Source organism: Dicentrarchus labrax, unplaced genomic scaffold (assembly GCF_905237075.1).
Source record: "Dicentrarchus labrax unplaced genomic scaffold, dlabrax2021, whole genome shotgun sequence".
Classification (NCBI taxonomy): Eukaryota; Metazoa; Chordata; class Actinopteri; family Moronidae; genus Dicentrarchus; species Dicentrarchus labrax.
In genome coordinates this window covers 4,825,459-4,845,731 of record NW_026136702.1, presented here as the reverse complement: position 1 = coordinate 4,845,731, position 20,273 = coordinate 4,825,459, and the positions used below count along the sequence as shown (strand labels likewise).

The 20,273-nt window shown below is 43.3% G+C and overlaps 1 protein-coding gene and 1 long non-coding RNA gene across 5 annotated transcripts in view; both read left to right on the top strand.

Annotated features, from left to right (window-relative positions):
• Positions 1-10,006, top strand: part of LOC127377352 (arginyl-tRNA--protein transferase 1) — a 49,526-nt gene extending 39,520 nt beyond the window's left edge. For all 4 annotated transcript variants that reach the window (XM_051425168.1, XM_051425160.1, XM_051425176.1 and 1 more), the window contains 2 exons: positions 2,701-2,821; positions 9,047-10,006. In XM_051425168.1, the coding sequence (XP_051281128.1) occupies positions 2,701-2,821; positions 9,047-9,225 (300 nt within the window). In that variant the 3' untranslated portion in view covers positions 9,226-10,006. The remainder of the gene's footprint in view (positions 1-2,700; positions 2,822-9,046) is intronic.
• Positions 2,828-8,261, top strand: LOC127377377 (uncharacterized). The gene is made up of 2 exons (XR_007887674.1): positions 2,828-3,607; positions 3,752-8,261. It is a non-coding gene; the product is annotated as an uncharacterized LOC127377377 (long non-coding RNA).
• Positions 10,007-20,273: the final 10,267 nt, after the last annotated feature.

Here is a 20,273-nt window from a genome sequence, read left to right as displayed (position 1 = left end):
ACGCACAAAAAACTGTCACATGGCTTTCTGACCATTCACATGTAGTCACATTCACATTTGGTCTCTTTACAGACCGCTTGCTGAGCTAACTGCCACTTAAGAGCATAGATGTGTGGGAATAGGCCGTTAGACTTCCAACTATTAGATTGGCAGTTACGTTGTCCACATCAGTCTCCTCTCTCAAGGATCTAAGTTTCAGGAAACCATTACTTCATTCTCTGTTGGTATAGTTAACTGTTAGATAAAGAGATTGATATTGTGAGCAAGCTGACACAAAAGCAGAAAACACTGGGCTGAAGGAGAGCCAAGGAAGCCGCAGGGGTAGCAGTGAATTGCAGGGCCTTCAAGCCAACCTGGGGGAGGAAAAAAAATAAAGAGAGAAGATAAAGAAAGTCAGTGGTGAGCGCAGCCTTCACTTTCAGACCAATAAAGAAAAGAAGCTGACAGATAGGTTGTGGCAAACCAAGCGTTTCTTTTCCCCTCTTCTTTATTCTCTCTCCTCTGTCCAGACCACTAATAGCTGTGTCCTCTCATACTCCTTCATCCTTCTCTTCATCCTTTCCTCTTTTCAGGGGGAGAATTGAGGAATTGTGCCTGTTCCATGACCAGACTCTGTCTCTTATTTTTGGTCCGATAGGCCTCTCTTTCTGTCGAAACTTCACAGCAAAGGACTGGATATATCATTTTGGATTGGAGACACAAAACAACCGCCTTCAGAAATCAGGAATCCGTTTTGTTTCTTTTACAAATACACGAAAAAACCCAACTGCTTTTCTTCATGGGATAATAGCTTATCCAAATATCTGTCCGTGCATGTTTTCATTCTTCTTCTCTGCATCTTTCACTCTTTCTCTTTAAAGGCTCCATTCACACCTCTGTCCCTGCTCTGTTTCTCCCTTCCACCCTCCCTCTACTCATCCAGGCTGAGTTGAGGTGCAATGTCAGGCATATATCGGGAAGTATGTGTGCCTCCGTGTGTGTGTGTGTGTGTGTGTGTGTGTGTGTGTGTGTGTGTGTGTGTGTGTGTGTGTGTGTGTGTGTGTGTGTGTGTGTGTGTGTGTGTGTGTGTGTGTGTGTGTGTGTGTGTGTGTGTGTGTGTGTGTGTGTGTGTGTGTGTGTGTGTGTGTGTGTGTGTGTGTGTGTGTGTGTGTGTGTTGCATATAGAGATGCATCCCACTGCGGTGTTGAAGGAGTCTATAGAGGTGAGGCAGAGTGTGAGACTGCCATGCTGACTGTGCTGACAGTTGTGGAAGGTTGTAGGTTGTTGGGACACGGAGAGCATCCGATCAATGTGTGTGTCCATTGCAGCTACAGATGCATAACATTCCACCTCCATCCATCTGTTAGCAGAAGCACTTAAAGCATGTTCGTGTCTTTTGCTCCGCTCTGAATTTCTTTTCCACCCTTACAGCCTATACCTCAGTCTCGCCCTGTATACTTTTTGCACGACTATATGAATTTAGTGATAGATTTTTGCCTTTCTCCTGTGCCTCTTTACCTAATTGTTAGGCGGAGCAAAAGGGTGGCTACAGATGAGGGGAAAGCTTGACTATGAGAGTATCCCCCAAATTCTTCTGTTTTCATTTTTCAGAGCAGCGTAGTTCATTCTCATGGCATCCATGTGCATGTAAAAACAGGCAGCATATTTTCCATACAGGCCCACTGACAGATGGGTCATGGTCAGAGCGCTTGTATAGCAACAGCATATTCCAGGGATGGTATTTCCTTTGTCTTGCTTATTTTGAGCTCATAATGACATCTGTGTTCTTTCTTTTTGTTCTAAGTTTAAGCATCAATCACTTTTTGACCTCAGTTTTGTATAAAAACATGCGTTCATGAAATGGAGTGCAGTCTTTGTCCTACAGTTTAATCTCAAAAACTATAAATATTATTGCGTGTTGAGATGGTGCAGCGGGGCTGTTGCAGGCGCCTGCTTGTTTACACAACTATCTCTGCAGTTTGTGTTTGTTTGGAGTCATGTGATAGAACACAGGTCTGTGATAATGGAGTCTCTTTCTCCTCCTCTTTTTTTTGTTCATTCGACCCCTCACTCATTTTTTTTCTTTTGCCCTGCAGCTGTTTTTGTTCAGCTTGGTTTACTTTCCATCCAAAATGTTAGGTCAAATACAGACTTGTACCCATTTCACAAGCACACATTACAATATTCTGGTGTGTTTACATTTCCTGCTCAACATTGCAGACAACATAGCACTCCTGACACTCAGGAGTGCTATGGCTCAAACAAAGAACTTTAACATAGCGGAGTTTGACTCTAGGCCTAAGCCCTGATGACCCTGAGGTCAGTGTACAACTTTTCAAACCTTTAACCCCCAAGTGTCTCTAGCGTAGCATGAAAATGGTGTTCCTAGGGCTGCAATAAATTATTATTTTCATTATTAATTTATTTGTCTATAATTTTTGTAAAACAATTAGTCTATAAAATATCAATGTCTTCAGATTGCTTTCTGTGTCTAACGAACAGTAAGAAACTTGATGTTGAATCCATAGCAATATTAAAAAAAGTTGCTAGAAGCTGTAATAAGCAAATGTTTGGCATTTTTCCTGGATAAAACACTGAATTAACAAATTCATTTTCAAGGTTGTTGACATTTTCTGTTGATCGAAAAACAATAATAATTGTTTTAGCAGGAGGTGTAACCCTCTTTCTCTCTTTCTCTCTGTCCCTTTTCCATTCTCCAGGGGCAGTACCGGCCTTCAGACCTCGTGTGCCCAGAAACCTTTGTCTGGGTTCCAATAGAGCGATGCCTACCCCAGCTGGAGAACTCCCGCTATGCTCGTTTCAACCAGGATCCTGATGCAGGTACAACACTCCACTCTACTGTTATCATTATCCATTTAGGGCCTTTGATGTCTGAAACTGGAGGAGACTGCTATTTTCTGCATTTATCCCATACAGTTGCATACATTTCTAACATCACTAACATAATGAGCTGCCGCTGTGAGCTCAGTCTTGAATCCTCCAGTTCTTGGTACGCTCTGTTCTGGATGAACCCATGAACCTTGTCTTAACATCTGATCCGGTTTCACTGTGATGGTGTATTGAAAACTGTGGGCTTGTTCCAAGGCAGCATGCAGTCACTGAACAGGGGTAAACGGAGCCCCCCACCACCAACAATGATCCTTCAGCATGATCAGAGGAGAGCCAGCACTGTCATTATGGAAGGACCACGTGGCCATTAGATGAATAGTGATATCAGCATTAATAAACCGCATGCGGAAGGTAGACTGGCAGACGCCCATTGCTTGGACTGGCGGGGTGAGAGATGGGGGCCAGGGAGAGTGTTTAATAGTGTATAAGTGAGTTTGAGAGTTTTGAAAGGAGAGTTTTCAATGATTTTCTGCATAGGTGCATAGCCAGAGACTAATAGATTTTCTGTCTCCCTTTCCCATGTCTTAAATCTCTCTCTGCTCACTCTCCTGTGTTGATTCTGCATTTTTGTGCTCTAGGTGGTTTTTAGGCGAATATGCAGTCAAATTCCTAATGCTCCCTCATAAACCAAACTGGAATTGCTTGCATCATATGGTTCTGCAGGCTGTTCTGACACTGCTCAGCTTCAGAATGACGAATGATGATGTTGATGTTGTTGTGAGTACGCATTGTGCACAGGTTTAAACCTGCGTACATACATACGCATGCTGTTGATATTGCAAGTGCTTGTAACCTGAGTGGTTGTACAGGTGCCAGCCATCTCCTGTTTACTCTTCCCCATTAATCTGCATCACCAAACAGGAAAGAGCCACTGATGGACAGTAATAGGAGATGTGAGAGGACAAGAATTTGATTGTCAAGTGGACTGGGACTGACGAATGGAGGGTAAGAGAGGGAGTAGCAGAAGAATAGATAAGAGACGGGTGGGGGCATGTGATAAAAATGATTTTATAGAGATGAGAAAAGAAAGGGAGGGAGGCTGGTGTATGCTGGCACTAGAAGAGAGAGGAAAGTATAATAAAATGAGAGATAGACTGACAGGGAGGTGGAGGAGGAAAGAGGGATGTATGAATGAGGAGAGACGGCTCAACAAGAGTTTGTTGTGATGAGGTCATACTTGGACTTGGTGCCATGCAGAGAGGTATAAACCAACACAAATAATGAACTTCAAAGTGCTCTCTGACACGGATGGCCCTTTCCTCTGTCCCCTATATCAGGGGTCACATTGTGCGATGAGGTAAGGTTTGCGGGCATTAAGGGCACCAGCTATAAAGAATCCAAATCTTAACACATGTCTCAAGGAAATGACGATTCTACACATTTTCTTGATTTCCTGGCTAGCTTTTGTTGTTGACTTAACTGTGGTGAAAGCACCACACCCAGGAGAAATGAGAGCATTTAAAAGACCATTAGTAGGCTGGTCATTTACAACATTGCCATTAACAGCTTAGCCAGCGGTAGGTCTGACCTTTTCTTGTCAATCATACCACTAATCCCTGAGTAGGCACAAATTACTAAGGACAAAGTGGTGGTCTTTTCACTGTGGCCAGAGAATGTTTGTATGTCTGTGGCTCTTGCGGTGCCTCCATTCCTGCGTGGACTGTTGATCTTGGACAGGTCTGGACATTATTTCAGGCCTAGCTGTCCAAACCCAGTGCCATTACATTTCAGTGCTAGCTGTCTTGATGGTTAGGGTCCCGGGTCTGCTGCCAAGCTCTGGGAAGCCAAACTAGTGGTGAGGTGGAGGTTTCTGTCCTCTCCAGAAACACAGCCAGTGGTCAGTCGGTCACCAGGTCAGCCTGCCCTGTGTCATCGTCTGGTTGGCAGCATGGCACACTGTTGAGGCCTGTGGCCCAGTCCTAATTGGCAGTTTGTCTATGTGTGGCTTGTTTTTGGCCAACATAAAGACATGTTGCAGTCTGTTTTTAAGTCCTGGGGAAATCCTGACAGCTTGTAATGGTTTTTGGAATTTCCAGTGTATCTTTGTGGACGTAACTATCTATTGCAGTCTCATTTATTGAGCTGTGTGATGATTGGTGTGGGTGATTAGACATTTAGCACTCTGACCTGATTGTTCACTATGTTGGTAGTTGGTTCAATGGACAACATCCTTATTTATCCACTCTGTTCTGTTGACTAACAACAAATATTCAACATAATATATAATCCTCCTTCCGTCATTTTTATCAATACCCCTATCAACAGGGTTATGTTTTTGGTACATAAAATAAATGGGTTAAAGGGAGACATATGTTCTAAAGCTTGGTAAATATGAGCGTTTTAATGTAGCCATATAAACAAAAATGTTTGAGATTATAGGGGAGTAAAGTTCCTTTGGAAGTCAGCAGAATTGAGAATCGGGGTGTTGGTTGTGCGTTCAGATTGTAAGGGTGACCGGGTTAAAGAGCTGTCCTAATGAGGTGTGTAAAGACAGCTAATCTAAAGTTTACACAACTCTGTCCAAAGCAGGCTCACATTGATTACATGCCTGTTGCTGACACATCGAGGGCCCCAGGGCCTCGTTGTGGCGTCTCACAAATGTACATACAGTATGTACACACACACACACACACACATAGACACATACACACACTCTGCACAGCACATATGTACTATCTCTCACACGCTTATAATCAGTGTTTGCTTGACAGAGAAAGAAGTGGGGCCATTGCCCGCACAGCAGGATAAACAAAACACTTGGAAAAATGTGTGACACAAGTAGTCACCCCCCGGACCTTAAGTGTGTCCGGCAGGCGCCAACCCAGACTCACAAAGTCACATATTGCATACACACACTACACTAAGTTGCGTTAAGTAATATGTCTAAAATGCTGAGATAGAATATTCTCACTCTGTTTGTCTTTCTTTCGTGTCTCATCCGAATAGACACATTCACTTCGCCATCAAGCTGACTGACTGTGAGATCTACGTTATCTGTGCTTTCAGCCATGCAAAGTGCCTCCAAATCATTAGGTGGGGGTGACAGTGCTAGCCTGACAGCCTCCACCCATTACCCCCAAGCCTTCTGCCTTCTCCACTGTCTCTACCTTTTACAGTACACACTTTCATATCTTGTCTCACTGTCAGAGCCACTTTGCTCTGCTCTTCACCAGGCTTTCTGCTCCTTAGCCTGACTTGCACTAATGTTCCATTCAGAGTGGAGGGGAGACAGATATCACTACTCTCACTTTCTTGTGTCATAATACGGGATTTCGTTTTTCCCCCCAGATCTGCTGCACTTTTTCCTTATTTCAATAACAATAATAAAGATAATGTCCTTTATAATCTTGGGGAATTCCTCTTGTTGCTTTCTTTACCGTGGAGGTCAAAATTCACGGTCAGTTACAAAGATTCAGTGTCCTCCTTTGAGCTAGTCGGATGCGTGCTAACACAAGGGCTTGAACCCAGGTCTTCTGGTCAAAGAGCAGTCTTCTTACTACACCACCGTTTTGGCCTTTTTCTTTTCAAACGTAAGCCCTATTTTGGATTTGCAACATTGGGTCACAGGAAGTGGTCATAACCTGATGGCCTGTCTTTGACCAGCGTCCGGTGTTAAGCAAGTGTTTTGAATGTTCAAGATGGATGGGAAGAGAGAGGAGCGTGGCGAGATGTCAGGGCCTCTAGCCCGGGTTCTGACCCTCTCAGTCCCCGATCGACCCTCACCACTCCTCTTTCCCCCCGACCCTTGAACCCTCGACCCCGAGGAGCTGCGACCTCAGAGCGGCGTGTCACTGAACGTCCGGTGGGCCTGACTGGAACTGGGTCTGGAGCTACTCAAAATGAGAAGGGGGGGAGCTGGCATCGATGAAGGACAGAGTGAGTGAAGAAGAAATGAAAGTTGTTTATGTGAGGAGCGGATGTTTGGATTGCCTTGAGTAAGAGAGAGAGATAGGGTCTCTGCTCTGTATTACTGTTGAGGTTAATAGACCATCTTAAAGCTGCATGCTGCTATCCGTTTTGGTCTGTAAAATGTTCACTACTTAATAGCTTCACAAGGGGACAGTGGTGCTTTAGACCAGTGTCACACAATTGAGTGTAGTGACTGTTGTGTAAGTGGGCTGTCGCACTGATAAAAACCATGAAGGAGGCACATGGTGCTCAGAGAGACAATGCTGAAGACAGCTTAAGTTATTAAGGAAACATCGGACGTTTGAATATTTTGCCTTTCATCTCATCAGGACGCATTAATTCTTCATGGACCAAAATTATGGTCATGTGGAAGTTGCATAACATGTTTACATCTTTTAAAACCCATTTGCCCACATGGTGAGACTTAACATACTGCTGATTTATTTAGTTTAAAAGTTTGTATCAAGCATTCTTCAATTATGTGACTCAGCAGTTTTTAGAGAAGGGGGAAAGACACAGTGGTTAGGGCATTACTGAGCAGGGAAATGAGGATAATAAATAAAACATGAATCCACAGTGTGGTTTGAAAATGTAAAAAAAAAAAAATTAATATAAAAATATCTTTCTGCAGAGGTGGGGGGAGGAAGTGAGCGCGATGGAGCCTCTGGGCTGTTTATACCCAGCTCTCTTCTTTCCTCTGGCTTGCTTTTCAGGTAGAGTCTGCGCAAGTTAGATGACATGAATATTTGGGACATTCTCTTACTGTATATCTACCTAAAGCCACATCACTAGCTTACTTGAATTCTCCCATTGGTGGGTCTTTGATGGGACCATAGGCGATGATGAGCAGAAAAGTTGCAAAGCTTTTAACACGTTTTTGATCACATCCAATCCATAAATAGCTACGGTCCAGTGCAGTGTGTTTGAGTGCTCTGTAAACTGGGGATCCCTTTTAACATCTGGCACCAGAGAGTTTTGTTTGTGGTATTACATCACAGTTTGGCTTTTTTTCTATTGTCTTGTTTACCCCGTTGATTAGGTGATCAGGTGATCAGGTGGGATTTGGCAGTGCTATGGCGAACATTTTAGGCAGAAATATGTGCGCTCGCATCACTCGTACCACCTGGGTGCTCAGCTGTGAGCCACATGGGTGTAGTCAGGGGGGCGAGTGGAGCCCCCGAGCGCTATTAATACCAAATCTAACTCACTTCTGTTTGACTGATGTGTCGCCATGGGCATGGCAAGCTAGTCCACTCCACTTCCACTTCCACAGCCTGGCCTGAAGTTTATTTTCATATGCTTCATATGCTCAGTTAGGCTAGACCAGGATTGCTCCACACAGGATTGATTGGATGAAACATTGTGTGTACAGCATGGAGAGGATGTGCATTTCAGAAGGCACGATATTAATTTAACATCTTAGGCATTTTGCAGTCGGTGAAACGGCAGAATACTTGAAAAAGACGACCTTAGGGGCTTAGCTAAAAGCTGAGGAGAGAGCTAAAAGCATTTTAAGAGGGCAATTAGAGTAACTAGAGCTGGAATGTCATTCATTGGGTACAGGGTGACATGAGATACTTGAAGTTCCAGTGAATGACAGCAAATAAAGGGCTCCTCAATTCTGACTGGAGTGGGAAGATGATTAGTGCTCACGCTGAATTTTGGGACCCACTTGCATTCACACATAATTTGCACTATACTTGACTCAGTTGATACTCCCCGCTGTGCTACCCCCTAGCCTGTCCTCTTGCCGCCAGCTGTGGGCTGGCTCAAGCTCTCACTCCTGGAGGCAGCAGTTTTAGTGTCAGAGTGAGGGTCATCATTTTTTAGCCTTTTTTTTTTTTCCATTCGACTCTCCAGAGTACCATTGTTAGCTGCTGAACACGCACACATTTGAAATTAGCAGTGTTTTCACTGGTCTAATAGGAGCTGGCAGTGTATGACACAGGACCTGATGAAATGCCGAGTTTGGTAAGCCAGCAGGGAGCAAGGCCCCATAAACAAGGCCAACTAACTAGCCTGCACACGCACCACTGTGTCTCCAGGTTTAGGGCATAGGGGAATTAGGGCTATGGGGGGAAAATGCTCTCTGCTCCTCCAGCAGCTTCTCGGAATAATGGTGTTTCCTTGCCAAGTCACTCAGAGGTTAACTCATAAGAAAGAGGGAAAATAAGGACAATGGTTATTGTGCTTGATGTGTCTACGCTGGTCCTTATTATGTTCTCATGTGTGCCTGTTTGTGTCCAGGAGATGCTCGGGTGCTGAAGGACGTGGGCAGAGTTATGGTGCTATACAGACGGACCGTCATGCCCTACGCGGCCTACACCCGCAAACGCAAAGGCTCCAACGACGAGACGGAGGTGCAACAGTACGCCAGCTTGGTTGGACAGGACTGTGCTGAAAGGATCTTGCTGTACCGCGCCTAAACACACAGCGTCACACCACTGCACCTTTTTAATATACGTAAATACACACTTCCCAGCAGTGTCTGTCTGTCTGTTTCTGTTTCTGTATATCTGTGTGTCTCCTCACTGTCTATGAAAGCGCTTTCTGCTGCCTCTCCCAGTAGTCTCACCATGCTTGGCTTTACACAGGCTGGAACAATGCAGTAGCCACCCACTATCTTCTGTATGTACGTCACCCATTGGCCTCATAGATCAGTTATGTCTCATTCATATTTATTTTATGAGTTGAATTTCATTCATCAATGAATCTTGCAGCATCCATTCTCAGTTTAATTCTTATACATCTTTTAGTCTGATTTAACTCCATACCGGGACCAGTCCCTTGAATGTTATTCTGAAATATCATATAGTCATCGCTTTGATTTTTTTGCGCTATCTTCAATCACAAATGCTAAAATAATGATATTGTAGGAGCCACACACAGGCGACAGCTTTCTTATGAACTGACACAGGTTTAGACTCAGCATTGCCACTTGAAGAGCATGTTCCTCTATGAATGTTCAGTGATTTTGAAGGTGATTTTTCAGTTGCTTACATTATATCCCAAAACATAAAACTGAGACATCTGACACCACAACATTAAGATTTTTATCACTGGGTTAATGTGAAGCAAATAATTCATTGTTTTCAATGTTTTATGTTATAAATGTTATATTTATAGCTTCATTTCCTTTTCTTTTAAAATTCACACTTGTTATTTTTGCCTAAACTGAATAAAAGGGTTGTATATTCCCTGCTTGAACTTGGTGTCTTTTCTTTGCATGCTAATTATACAACTCAGCCCTGAATCCAGAGGCAGTGGGATTTTGGAAACAGGGCAGTAATGTAATGAGTCCTCTTGCTAGCACAAACTGTATACATTTTTACACATACAGTAGTAAGCTTGTGTCTCCAAAAACACATGCGCACCCAGAGATAAGTGCTTGAGTTGAACTTGTTGAATTGGGCCAAGCAACAGGTGTTAGATATATGAGCCGGCAGAACACAAATGCGAATGGCCTCTTGCCCTCAAACCGAGTGTCAACAGCAGTCCAGCTCTCAGCCAGGACTAGGGCTCGGCTGAGCTGGTGTCAGCCGGCAGGCTTCACGTCTTGAAGAACAGAGCTTGTAACCGTACAAGCTACGTCGGTCATGGCCGTAGCTCAGGATCTCAATGCTCTGTATGTCTGTAGTTACGGTAAATTTCTGTGGTTTTAACAGGCTTTAGAGGTTTTCAGCAAATTTGAGTGTGAAAAAGTACCATGCAGTGGAGGTCTCAGTGTCATCATAGGTCTGTCTTTGCAGCCTGTGTGAAACTAGTATAACTTAGTTAAGCTAAATGTGCTAAATGTGTAAATGTATCTGTATAAGTGTGTGTTTTAATCCTTTGAATGAGATTGATGCAATTTTAGCAAATGTCAAATCGGAACACACTGGCATCATAAAAACACTCAGCATGACTCACTCTTTCCAGAGTGTCTCAAATCTATGATGTCCATCGCTGATAAATCCACTTAAAATAAATGGTCCTTAAAACTTAAAATCTTGCTTTGATAGTAAACCAATTAAGATTATTTTTTTTAAATGAATCAAGCTGACTTTTGTCTGAACATCCCTGGTTACAGTGCAAATAGTACCAGGACTATACAGTATGTACTTCCACAGTACAGACAATATTTAGTATGATATAGTAAATCAACTGGAAAATCAGTCAGAATCTAAAATGATGCTATCCTGTGAGTGTTGGTTGAGCACGTCCTCAGAAATCCTGCTCCACACATAAATGTATTTCTGAGAGTGCCGCCAAGCCGCCACCCAGCAGGGTGAGAATCACATTCTTCTGGATGCTTACCTAGAGACATACAACATGCAACTAACTGAGCGAAAAGTGTAACCACAGACTGTTAAGTGTCAGTTTGACCCTGGCCTAGAGTTGTATTTGTGCAGCGGCTCTGCTCTCCAGTGTGGCCTGACCTGCCAGCCTGTCTGCACCCAATCCTGAGAAAACAGTTGAGAGAGTCAGTCTCTCCAGTTTAAACTCAACCTGTGTTTAAGAGTAGCCTGTGTCCTCGGGAATTAGGATGGATTGACAGGCTAATTCTCTGAGAAGGGAACACTGACGCTGGCTAGTGGCCATCTTGGATTCACTGTTTCTCTCCCACATTAGACATGCTTCCCCTCAGACTTAATGTGCACTCACACGGACCCACACACACACACTCCTGGCACTGTCACGAGCAGTTAGTCTTGGTGGACGCCACACATGAGGACATGTGCCAGTACTGTGGTGGACCTCTTTCTGTCAAAACAAGTGGCCTGGACTGGTTGGCTATTTTATAATGAGTCCATAATGCTGCAAGACACAGCATGGCAGGGTTTGGACATTACGCTGATATATAATTGTGTCACTGCTCATAATTCTTATTAAGTATGAGGTCTGTACTGACCACGCACTGCTGCTGAAATACCGTTCAGCCAAAGGTCAGCATTCAGGGAATAAAGGGGCCTGGAGAGAAGGCTTTATCTTCATGTCAAACCTGAGTCACAGAGATGGTTTAAATACTCTCTATGGTTTATTTTAGGCCGTGTTGGTGCCAAATAGGTGGGGTTTGTCGCACTGGAAAATAAAGAGTCTGCCAAAAAGCTGGGAAAAGAGAGTATGACCCTGTAGTAAGATAACATTTAGAGCAAGACAAAGCTACATTCTCTTAAGAAAATGCAAGTGTGCTTGCTTTGACTGAACATTGCACTCTGTAAACAAGTTAAAATATATTTAAAGTTAATTATTTGCATGTGGCATGTTGGATGTGAGTTGCAGTTGAAGATGAAGCACACAGAATTTGAAATGTCAGTTAAAGTCAAAGCAGGACGTAATGGAAGTGTCTGTTGAAGGGCAATTAGTGAAAGCATTTGCAAATTTAGATTCAAGCCCTGTTGGCAGATGAATTGTGAGTTTGTATGTAAGCACTGAAAGTAGTTGAAGAGTCAGCTGAAGAGTAAGAGATGAAAGCAGCTGAAATGTCTTTGTGCAAGCCAAGAAAGCAGTTAAACTGTTACTTACAGAGTGAAGGATGAAAGAACTTGAAATGTTAGTTGAGATGTAAAAGATGAAAGCAACTAAAGACATTTCAGTTCGAGGTGTAGTCCCAGAATTAGCTGAAGTGTGTGCACTGTTAACAGTCGAAGTGGCATTTAGTTATGTAAGCAGGGACAGCAGTTTAAAAAGTCAGTTTAAGCTCAAGTAAATAATTATTTGTTAGAAGTATCTCCTCTCCATTTTTTGCTGCCTTCTGCTGTTTTGCTTCACCATACATGCAATGTGGCCAGATGAAAATGGCAAGGGGACCCACAGAGTAAAGAGGATGTGTCAGCGTGAAATAGTATGGGAAGGAAAAGCGAGTCTGAAAATGAGGAAAAAGAGACACCATGCCTGACGTTTCCCCCCTTTTTCCAAACGTCTAATCCAAACTTGCGTGTGGAATCATGTCAGAGAAATATGGAATAATATCCCTCAGCTGTTTATGTAAATGTCTCTAAATGTTACATGCTGCCTCAGTGAGCATTATTCGATTTTGTGGTTAAAAAAAGAGGGAAGAATGTGTTTAGGAAAATAATGGTTTTGCAGATTGTAATCTTTCTTAAATATTCATTTTCCCTTATGGTAGGAACACAAATGCTGCCAGGGGATGGAGTTGGAAGTGTATGCGTCATCCACCAGCATCTGATCACATCTACTGTATGTATGAGTAAACCGGGACTCCGTGTAGCATCTGAGGGCGCTATTACATGACACTGTCTTCCTGTTTGTAAATATGAAACTATCTGTAGGCAGTAAGCTGTTTGATCTCTCTCTTTTTCGGTCCTTTACTGTGCTAATCTTTCTACAGTACACACAAGCTTCATTTCATCGTACCCGGGGGCAGAATGTAAACACAGCCTCTGCCCATAGTATGCATGTGTGTGTGTGTGTGTGTGTGTGTGTGTGTGTGTGTGTGTCTGTGTGTTTACTCTTGCTGGCCCTTGTGTGCGTGGGTTGCTTGTTTGGATTGGCTCCCCATAAGGACAGCGTGAAATTACAAGTTTGTTTTTTTGATTCTCCCATGCTAACTTCTCCGTCCACCGTCGCATGCGTACAGTATGTGTGTGTCTATATGTTTGTTCCATTGTAATGCAGACGTGTATTATTGGTGCATGTTTGTACTGGCACCCCACGCCAGCCCCCTCCCCCCCACTGGACCAGCGGAAGCTCCCAGGCCAGAGGAAGTGCCGGGCTCCTTTGTGAACAAGGCCCTCCCGGATTAAGCGTATCGCACCCTAAATGCAGGCCCTTTCTCCTGGGGATTATCTAAGGGACAGGGGGGCGCCCACTCCCACTGGGGCCCTGTCACCCAAATTCAACACACCGTCACCAGACCGCTCCCTAGCCCCCTCGCTAGGATACAGGACATGAGGGGAGGCATTGTGCCCCTAGAGACAATACTAAAGTGATTAGTGTGACTTATTAAGGGACCATAGAAAATGCATTTTGACATGGGGCTTCAAGTTGATCCATCTCACTGTTGGACATGGTGAAAATATTCACAAGCATCAGGTTGTTGTGTACATATGTTCAGTCATTTTGAACTGTACTTATGCAGGCATGTAGTCAAGACTAAAGCATTTAAGCTCAGTTGATTTTTTTTTTCATCACTGGGAATACCACCGGTCACTGACTGCAACTAATTACATTTACTCAAGCACTTTACATAGGTAACCCCCTCACAGAGAAGCAGAGTCTGGTTGGGGCCCTTTGTCATGTCATGTCTATGAGTTGTTGTTGTTAGCAGTTCTATCAGAAAGACATTTCTCCTCTAACTCTCTCAGATGGTTTCATTTAAATAATGGTTTGAGGCCCAAAGACAAAAACCTCCCCAATATTTCACACAAAAGCAAAGATTAAGGAAATATTCCAAAAGATGAATATAAATTTGGGTCGCAGAATTTTGTGTTTTCTTTTTCTCAACCCCATTAATCATCTCTAGACCCCTGTTGGAAGGGCCAGACCTCTAAGTTGGGAACCACTGGACTAAACCAACTGTATATAAACTACTTGTGAAGGAGTATTGTTACATACACAGGGTTAATTAAAGTATTTCTAATTCTGATTCTGATTCTTTTACTTAAGGAAAGGGTGTGAGCCCAGGAGGCTAAAAACACTTTGGCCAAAAACAGGTTTTGTAGAACAAAGCTGTACTGCAATTGATCATTATCAATTCATTGTCTGACTTTAAAGGTGAACTAGGGTGCACAGGCATGAGAAGTGCTGCTGTGTAGGCATGGAGATGCAGAAAATGACTGCAGGGAGATAAATGTCGTCATCATTTAAAACCCTGTCTATGTGTATGTGCTTCTCTCCTCTCCCTCCCTACATTAATGTGTCTCTTGTTGCTAATGTCGCTCTCCCTCCTTTGTCTTTTCTCCTGCTCCTCTGGCGCAGGCCTGTGCATCTCTTTCTCTCTGAGGCAGTCATACATATTCCCACTAGCATTAGAATACTAATGTGTCAGTGTGAATAGAGTAAAGCTTTTGGGCGGTGGTGGGAGTCCACCCACCTCTCAATATGTGCGCTGTCTCTGTGAGGAATCTAAATCTTCTTTTGCTTGCTCTCTCCCTGCTGCTCAATCTAATTGAACTCCACTGTGGAAACTTCCCACTCCCTGTTTCATGTCCCCTCGAACTTCTGTTGGATGTGGGAAATATATTTTCCAGAAGTTTAGAACAGGTAGAGGTGAGAGTCACAACCAGCTCCAGCCCCCTCCTAAACTTCTATCCATCCCACCCCCGGCCCATGAAAGCCAGCGCAGCCAATATTTGCAGAGCTCTAAATCTTCGCCTGTTGAATGCTGCTGTTGTTGTGGAGGGGAGTGCTTGGCATCGTCACGGCAACCTGCTGGGTCTGAGGGGGAGCTGGCCCTTGGAAGAGAACAGAAAAATGTCTGTATAATTAAGATTATAAAAAATGCTGATATTTATGGCCTACGCAGGCTACAGCAGGCGAGAGAAGTCGTAGCAGCAGAACAGAATCCTTTTGACACTGTTTTTCCTCACTGTGTCCTTAATGTGTGTAATGTGTGTTTTTCCTGACAGGGGTGTTGTAGTAGACCATACATGGTGCAGTTTTTTTAATACATCTCACACTCAAGTATTTCCATTTGTATTCGCTGTTGAAATCCCATGTACATTTCTATGACATGTCTATAATCACTTTCACTGTAAAAGCAACAAACATGCGATTGTTCACTCTGGTTACAGCATCATTTGTCTGCCCCTCATCCTTCAACATCTCACTCTCCTCCTTTACTCACACCTCGTTTCATGCTCCAAATGAAGTTGGCTCTCAAGTCTAACTAATAAAGAATACAATCTTCACTCCTAATAGCCTATAATTTATTAATAAGCCATTTTTTCCACTAGTAACAATTGTTTTTATGATTAGGTTTCAACTTACAATGTAGCCTTGCCTCTTAATTGCCAAAGTGGCTAAAAATGGTTTTGTTACACCATATCACAAGTAATAATTCACAGAGTAACTGGATTTATGTACTCACTGCATGGTTGACCCCTACACTAATATTTTCATAAAATTATATTGACGTGAACAGTCTATAAACCTATAAAAATATATTTCATCTGCAGATCATTTGCAGAGCTGTATGTTCTACCCCAAAAGTGTTGTACAGCTGTACGGCCTCACCTCCCCCTTTTTCTCCCCATCTCCCCCAGTTAGAGAATCCTCCACACATGAGCAGCCATTCCTGATTAGCCACACATTTGAGAAATGTCAGAAATGTTTCATGCGCCTTGTCTCAGCTCAACGTACAGGACTGATAAAGGCTCTGGGCCGGGGAGCTAAGAGGGGAGGCGCTGGATGCCATGGGGCCACTATTTGGTTTGGAGGATGAACCCGCGGCCAGCTTCTGCTACCCTCGATGTTTCCAAGAATCGTACGTGGAAGGTGTAACTTCAGATGAGACAACTGAAATCAGTCCATCATCAAGCACTAGACCACCTGAACTCCAGTTGCCCGACGAGCCCATGAGACTGTTCAGCCATTTGCAGAAACACTTAACTGAACAAATATTTTTATTTCTGGCAAAAAGTGGGCACAGGCCTTCAAACTGCCTGGCTCGGGACAAGAGTGGGAGAGGGTGCGGCTCCTGGTGGAGCTGCCATGTGCGGATGGATGAGGAAAGGGGGACGGATGGGGTAGTGGAGCACAATGCATTTCTCAAATGGAGTCTGGAAAAGACTTCAGCTGGGAAAAAGGTGTAGCAGCATTTTTCATGGGCTCCATATACAGTTTAATGACTGTCTTTGTGACATAATATAGTGTCAGTCGTGATGTGTTTATAGCTGCTATAGTTAAGATGTAAATATGCTGCAAATGGAGTCTGACCCCATATTCTGATTATTATTATTTAAGTTTCTACAAAATACACATACATATACAGTAAATCATTTTGTAAATCTAAGTGTACCCTCAGAAGCTTGCTGGAGAATGATGTGAAACTATGCAAATGTATTTAAGTGAGTGAGTTCAGGTAACAGCCAATACATCAATATAAACCACAATTGTATTAAATACTTTGGTTGATGTGGTTTGCTTGGACGGTGTATGCAGAGAGAGAATTCATGTCTGGGTTTTGACTTTGTGGTCGCTACATGGCGCCCGTAAATCGAACCAAATAAGGACCGTGGCCAGAAATCATGCTCGCTCCAAAAGACGGAGCCTCCGAGCCTTACGGAGATAGGAGAGATTCACTGATCCCAGAAATCCCCAGTGGCATGCAGCCTGGCTTGCTCTCATCCAGCCACTGTGGCCGCTGGATCAGGGCCCATCAGTGGCTCACAGAGCTGATCAGTCTCACAGAACAGAAACTGTTCCACACCACTGGGGTTGTTGAATGTGCGTGAGTTTGCAGGCTTAAAGTGTTCTCTGCAGGTTTATTGCTGACTTTGCTGATGCATGATCGGGGATTCACCGACCATTCCTTCATACCAGCAGTCATCCAAGTCAAAATACAACTACATGAAACAGAAATATTTCACTGCTTTTTTCTCTGACATTGTTCTATCAGCTCCATGTTCATCTCTAGGTCTCTATGAAACACAGGCAGCATGGACCAGAGTCTCTTTCAGCAGTGATTCAAAAGGCGTTTGCTCAGGTCAGCATATGAGGTTGCAACGAAGAAAGTTGTTGGCCGAGGGGATTTCTCAGAAAATATCCCCTCTCGCTGGTTAGCAAGCCACAAATCCTTGCTTTGGCCAGAGGACTTTGCTGAATGTGCAAGAAAAAATACAGGGTAGTAGATGAGAAAATGGGAAGAAAACAGTGGGCTGCCATACAAATTAAATGCAGATTCTGTATATATGATTTTTATGTCACATGTGAAAAAAAGGGAAAGATGAAAAATGGAGAGAAATAAACATCATCGGGCTGGCTGGGCCTCTTGTTGCATTTGGCGAATTGAGGCTCAGTACCATTACAGCCCAGTCATTACCCAGGAATCTAGAGTTAGGGAAAAGAAAACCAGGCCTTTCCTTCCTCTTTTTCTCCTCTCTTCATCTCTTTCACTCAATTTCTCTCACCCTATACATCCTATACCTCTCTTTGCTCTCTTTTCTGTTTCTCATTGTTTTCACTCTTTGTCTTGTCTCTCTGGTTTGTTCCCTTAACCGTCTATCCCCCCCCGGAGGGTACTTTCAAGGCAGGTCTAATGCACTTACAAGACCCCAACATGCTGCATAAAGAGACTTTTCCAGCCTGTTTAGGGTTAGAATAAATTCTACTGTTGGTGTGAGCTTGGACAGAGTAAGATTCCTAAGTGCACCACTTTAAAAAAGCAGTACATAATTTTGGGGTTAGTGTTTACGAGGCACTCAGGCGGCCAATACTGTAATATGAAGAATAATATAACAAAAACCTGATCTGCAGTGCTGCGGGAAAGGAAGTGTTTTGGGCTCTGGTCACGTTATTAGTATTATTCTTCATGAAATGGGTTCCTTTCTGGTGGGAATGACGAGCCTCAGAGTGAGCCCACGTCGGTCTGTGGCCTCCGGGTTTTACTGTTCTGTAAACAGAGCAGGGAAGAAGATGGTCTACACCACACATGTAGAGAACCCAAGAAACTTCAGCGTTTGAATCGAAAACGTCTGTGCAGGAAAGCTCTCAAAGCTCGGTGCCAACTTCACCACACAGGATACAGCAGCTAGAAGTGAGAAGGGAGGAAAGGAGCGAAGTGGATGAAGGAAAATGGATCTTTTGTGCCTCCTGGACTTAATAAATGGAAGCAGAAGGCAAATTAGATCAAGTATTCTGTATTTAAAATGTTTGTTTGATGCGCTGCTTTTTTTTTCAATACAAAAAATAACATTGATAATAGTAATTGGTGTCATTGGATAGACAGACAGATGGAGTGAGATACACAGAGACAAAGACAGAAACAGTCATGCATGACCTGCATTATCCCTGGTCACCACACTGGAACCAGGTTGTGATGGAAATTACCATCACAAACTAGACACTGAAACTCACTCTCAGTCGCAGGGAGAGACATATTCATTATGCTTTTAAGATAACACCCCATGTGTCTCTTCCAAAATAAAATTTTCTTGCTGTGTGTTTTCCACTGCATCAACGTGTGTGTGTGTGTGTGTGTGTGTGTGTGTGTGTGTGTGTGTGTGTCCGAGGCTGCCCCTTCAGATTATCTCATCTTCTGACAGAAAGCCTCCTCTCTCCCTCCCAAAAGTTTCCTCCTAATTCTCCTTCGCTTCTTTAAAGCAGCTGGCTTTAGACAGAGTGAGCTGCGTTCCTGGCCTGCTAAGGCGACTTTCCATCACACTGATGTGTGTCTGGAGACAGGACAGGCCTCTGCTGGCTGGGAAACCCACCCCCAGGCCCCAGTGTAGGGGTGAGATATGGGGTTGCGGTCAAGAACTGTACCCGCTTGGTGTAGGGCGCAAACCTGGACAGATGGAGAGAGGATTGTATCCTTTTGGGAACAAGTTAAGATTTAAATGTCAGCAGTCCCACTGCTCTAAATAAAACAGTGGACACACTCCTCCCCAGACCTGTAAATTATAATAAGGTTACCTAGCCATCACATAAACAAAAGACAGTTAATTTCCAGAAAAATGTTGGCATTGCACAATAAAACTATAAATGCATGTTGGAACTGTGAGCTGTAACTGTCACAAGGTTCTTGCCTTTACTATTAAAAGAAACATTTCCAATTCAATAAAAACTACACACAGCAACACTTTTTATTGTGTGGCTGACAATAATATTATCAGTATTTTATAATCTTGTAATTAGTTTATTTGTGGAAAACCATGGTAAACTAATATCCACAGTAAGAGTTGAACCTTTTATATGAGAATTATTTGAATTAACTGGAATACAGCAGCATTTATACATCAGTGTAGTAATCTCAATTTACAAATCGCATTGCCAAACCACAAAGTGTTGTCTTTTTTTTGGCCCTTGCAAGTTAGAAGAGTCCCAGCCAGAAGCCTTCCCAAATGTACCAAACCTTACATAATGAAATTTATTAGATCCTCCTTCACTGGAACGCCCATGTCTATTGAACTTATCACCCCAAGTTTGTCACACAGTTTCTCTGTTTGTAGTCTCCAACTCCAAGCTGGGATACCCCTGATGACATCGCTTGGCTTATTCACTAAAAGTGACCAAAGCTTCTCCAGAGCCGCAGAAGACATTATACAATTATTTTCACATGCCGAGTAGTTCACCCAATGATGAGTTTCCATTTAAACAAAAAACGTATAGAACCAAGTTGCATGAAAAGGTTTCATGCATAATAGCTTTTTTCTTTTCTTCTCACAGTTTGATGAAAACTTTACAGCTGAATAGGTTTTGAATTCATCTTCCACTTCTTTCTTGAATAAGCTCTTGCTGATGCTGTGAAGTTACAGATACAGAGTGTGGCCTGGAAGATATACAAAAGTTTAATTCTAATGGAGGAAATAAA